The sequence below is a fragment of the Chrysemys picta genome, unplaced genomic scaffold, assembly GCF_011386835.1.
Source record: "Chrysemys picta bellii isolate R12L10 unplaced genomic scaffold, ASM1138683v2 scaf6252, whole genome shotgun sequence".
Lineage (NCBI taxonomy): Eukaryota > Metazoa > Chordata > Testudines > Emydidae > Chrysemys > Chrysemys picta.
This window is the reverse complement of record NW_027058952.1, coordinates 1-2,000: the sequence shown is the minus strand read 5'-3', so window position 1 is coordinate 2,000 and position 2,000 is coordinate 1. Positions and strand designations below refer to the sequence as shown.

General features: G+C 58.9%; 1 protein-coding gene across 1 annotated transcript; it reads left to right on the top strand.

Annotated features, from left to right (window-relative positions):
• The first annotated feature begins 980 nt into the window (after positions 1-980).
• On the top strand, positions 981-1,983 carry LOC135980690 (heparan-sulfate 6-O-sulfotransferase 1-like). Its single transcript, XM_065580599.1, has one exon. The coding sequence runs from the start codon at positions 1,423-1,425 to the stop codon at positions 1,942-1,944; it is 522 nt and encodes a 173-aa protein (XP_065436671.1). The 5' UTR covers positions 981-1,422; the 3' UTR covers positions 1,945-1,983.
• Positions 1,984-2,000: the final 17 nt, after the last annotated feature.

The window sequence follows — 2,000 nt, the reverse complement described above, 5'->3', positions numbered from 1 at the left end:
TATTATGTTGTAACTGGATTCCCTGGCAGGGTTAATTTTGAGCAGAAGTCTTTGCTGATAACTTTGCAAAAGCATTCTCCTTAGAAATGCTTTTCTGTCAATATCACATCCACTGACCTTGTTTTTAGGCCAACCACCTGTTCCCTTATTTTTAAAATTACACAGCTCACACATGAAAACATCTTTTTTCCCCCCTATAAAGTTTATCACACATGCTTGCTCTTTCCTTCCCACCCACAGCCATCATAAGCCTCATTGTGTCATAGAATAAAGTCTGCGGCACCCACTTGTGTGTAGGGTGACCAGATGTCCCGATTTTATAGGGACAGTCCTGATATTTGGGGCTTTTTCTTATATAGACATTGATTACCCCCTGTCCCAATTTTTCACATTTGCCATCTTGTGTGACATCAGAACAAGAGGCATACAGTGTCCCCTGGGGAACGAGTAGATATATTTGGAAAGCACTACTCTGTTTTCATGCAAATGCCCTTCGGTGCTAATAATTTTGCAGGGGTGCTGGGAACCACTGAACCAAACTTTAATCCCTGTATATGATGGAATCCACCTTAAGCAAGGGCACCCCCGTTCCAGCAGCACCTGTGTAATTTTGTTTCAAAAAGGGAGGAGAAATAAACTCAGCTGTGCCAAACCTCTCTCATTGCAGGTGATGTTCAAGGCTGCATGCAAAGGCTCTCCCTGAAGGGATGGTTGCATTGCAGAGTGTTTCCACGAGACCTTTACGTTGTCCCCCAATTTTTCCCTCCTGACTTTGAAATCTCTCTTATTTAAATGGCCACAGCTAGCAGCTCTACACCTTGGCAACTGGGGGGGGGGGTGGCGGAGGCAAAGGCAAAGGGGTCCGTCCTGCTGCTCTCTGAGAAGAACTGTAAAAGTCTGGGAGCCTGGAGAGCTCCCCAAGCGCAGCCAGCGGCTCTGAGTAGGAAGTGGAAAAGGGGAGGGGAAAAAAAGGCTGCGGGCGGGTGCTTGCAACCTCAGAGCTGAAAGGGCTGCGGGGCTTTGCCGTCTCTCTCTCTGTCTCTCTCTGCCTCGCGCTGCTGCTGTCGGCGCGAGGCTGCCGCCGAGAGCGGAGCGGAGCGAGCGGCGCCGGCGCTGTGCATGCTGGGCTCCGATCATGGTGGGCTCGCGCTAGAGGCAGGAAGGGCTCGAGCCAGTTCCCCCCTCGCCCCCGGTAGCCGCGCGCCTCCCGGTCGGCGAGTCCCGGGGAGAGAAGACACCGACCGGGAAGGGGGCTGGTACCGCCGGGCGCTCGCTCTGTCCCGCACCGCAGCGCCCCGGGACCGCTCGCCGGAGGAGGAGGAAGGGGGGTTGCCCCGGGTGCCAGCCGCTGTGGGGGGACGGGACCGGACCGTGCCCCCCGCCGCTGCCCCCCGCGTGCCCAGCCCCGGGAGATGGTGACACATGAGGCGCGCTGGCAGGAGCATGGTTGAAAGGACCAGCAAGTTCTTGCTGATCGTGGCCGGCTCGGTGTGCTTCATGCTCATCCTGTACCAGTACGTGGGGCCGGGGCTGAGCCTGGGGGCGCCCAGCGGCCGCGCCCCGGCCGAGGAGCTGGACCTCTTCCCCACGCCGGACCCGCACTATGTCAAGAAGTACTACTTCCCCGTGCGGGCGCTGGAGCGGGCGCTCGCCTTCGACATGAAGGGCGAGGACGTGATCGTCTTCCTGCACATCCAGAAGACGGGCGGCACCACCTTCGGCCGCCACCTGGTGCAGAACGTGCGGCTCGAGGTGCCCTGCGACTGCCGGCCCGGGCAGAAGAAGTGCACCTGCTACCGGCCCAACCGCCGGGAGACCTGGCTCTTCTCGCGCTTCTCCACCGGCTGGAGCTGCGGGCTGCACGCCGACTGGACCGAGCTCACCAGCTGCGTGCCCGGCGTGCTGGACAAGAGGGAGAGCGCCGCGCTCAAAGCCCCCAGGTGAGCGGCATCCCTAGCCCACCCCGCGGGCATGCGTGGCATCCCCAGCAAGGGAAACAA

What these genes read in the sequence shown, in the direction of transcription:
- LOC135980690 (XM_065580599.1), top strand. Translation starts at nt 1,423, where the DNA reads ATGAGGCGCGCTGGCAGGAGCATGGTTGAAAGGACCAGCAAGTTCTTG.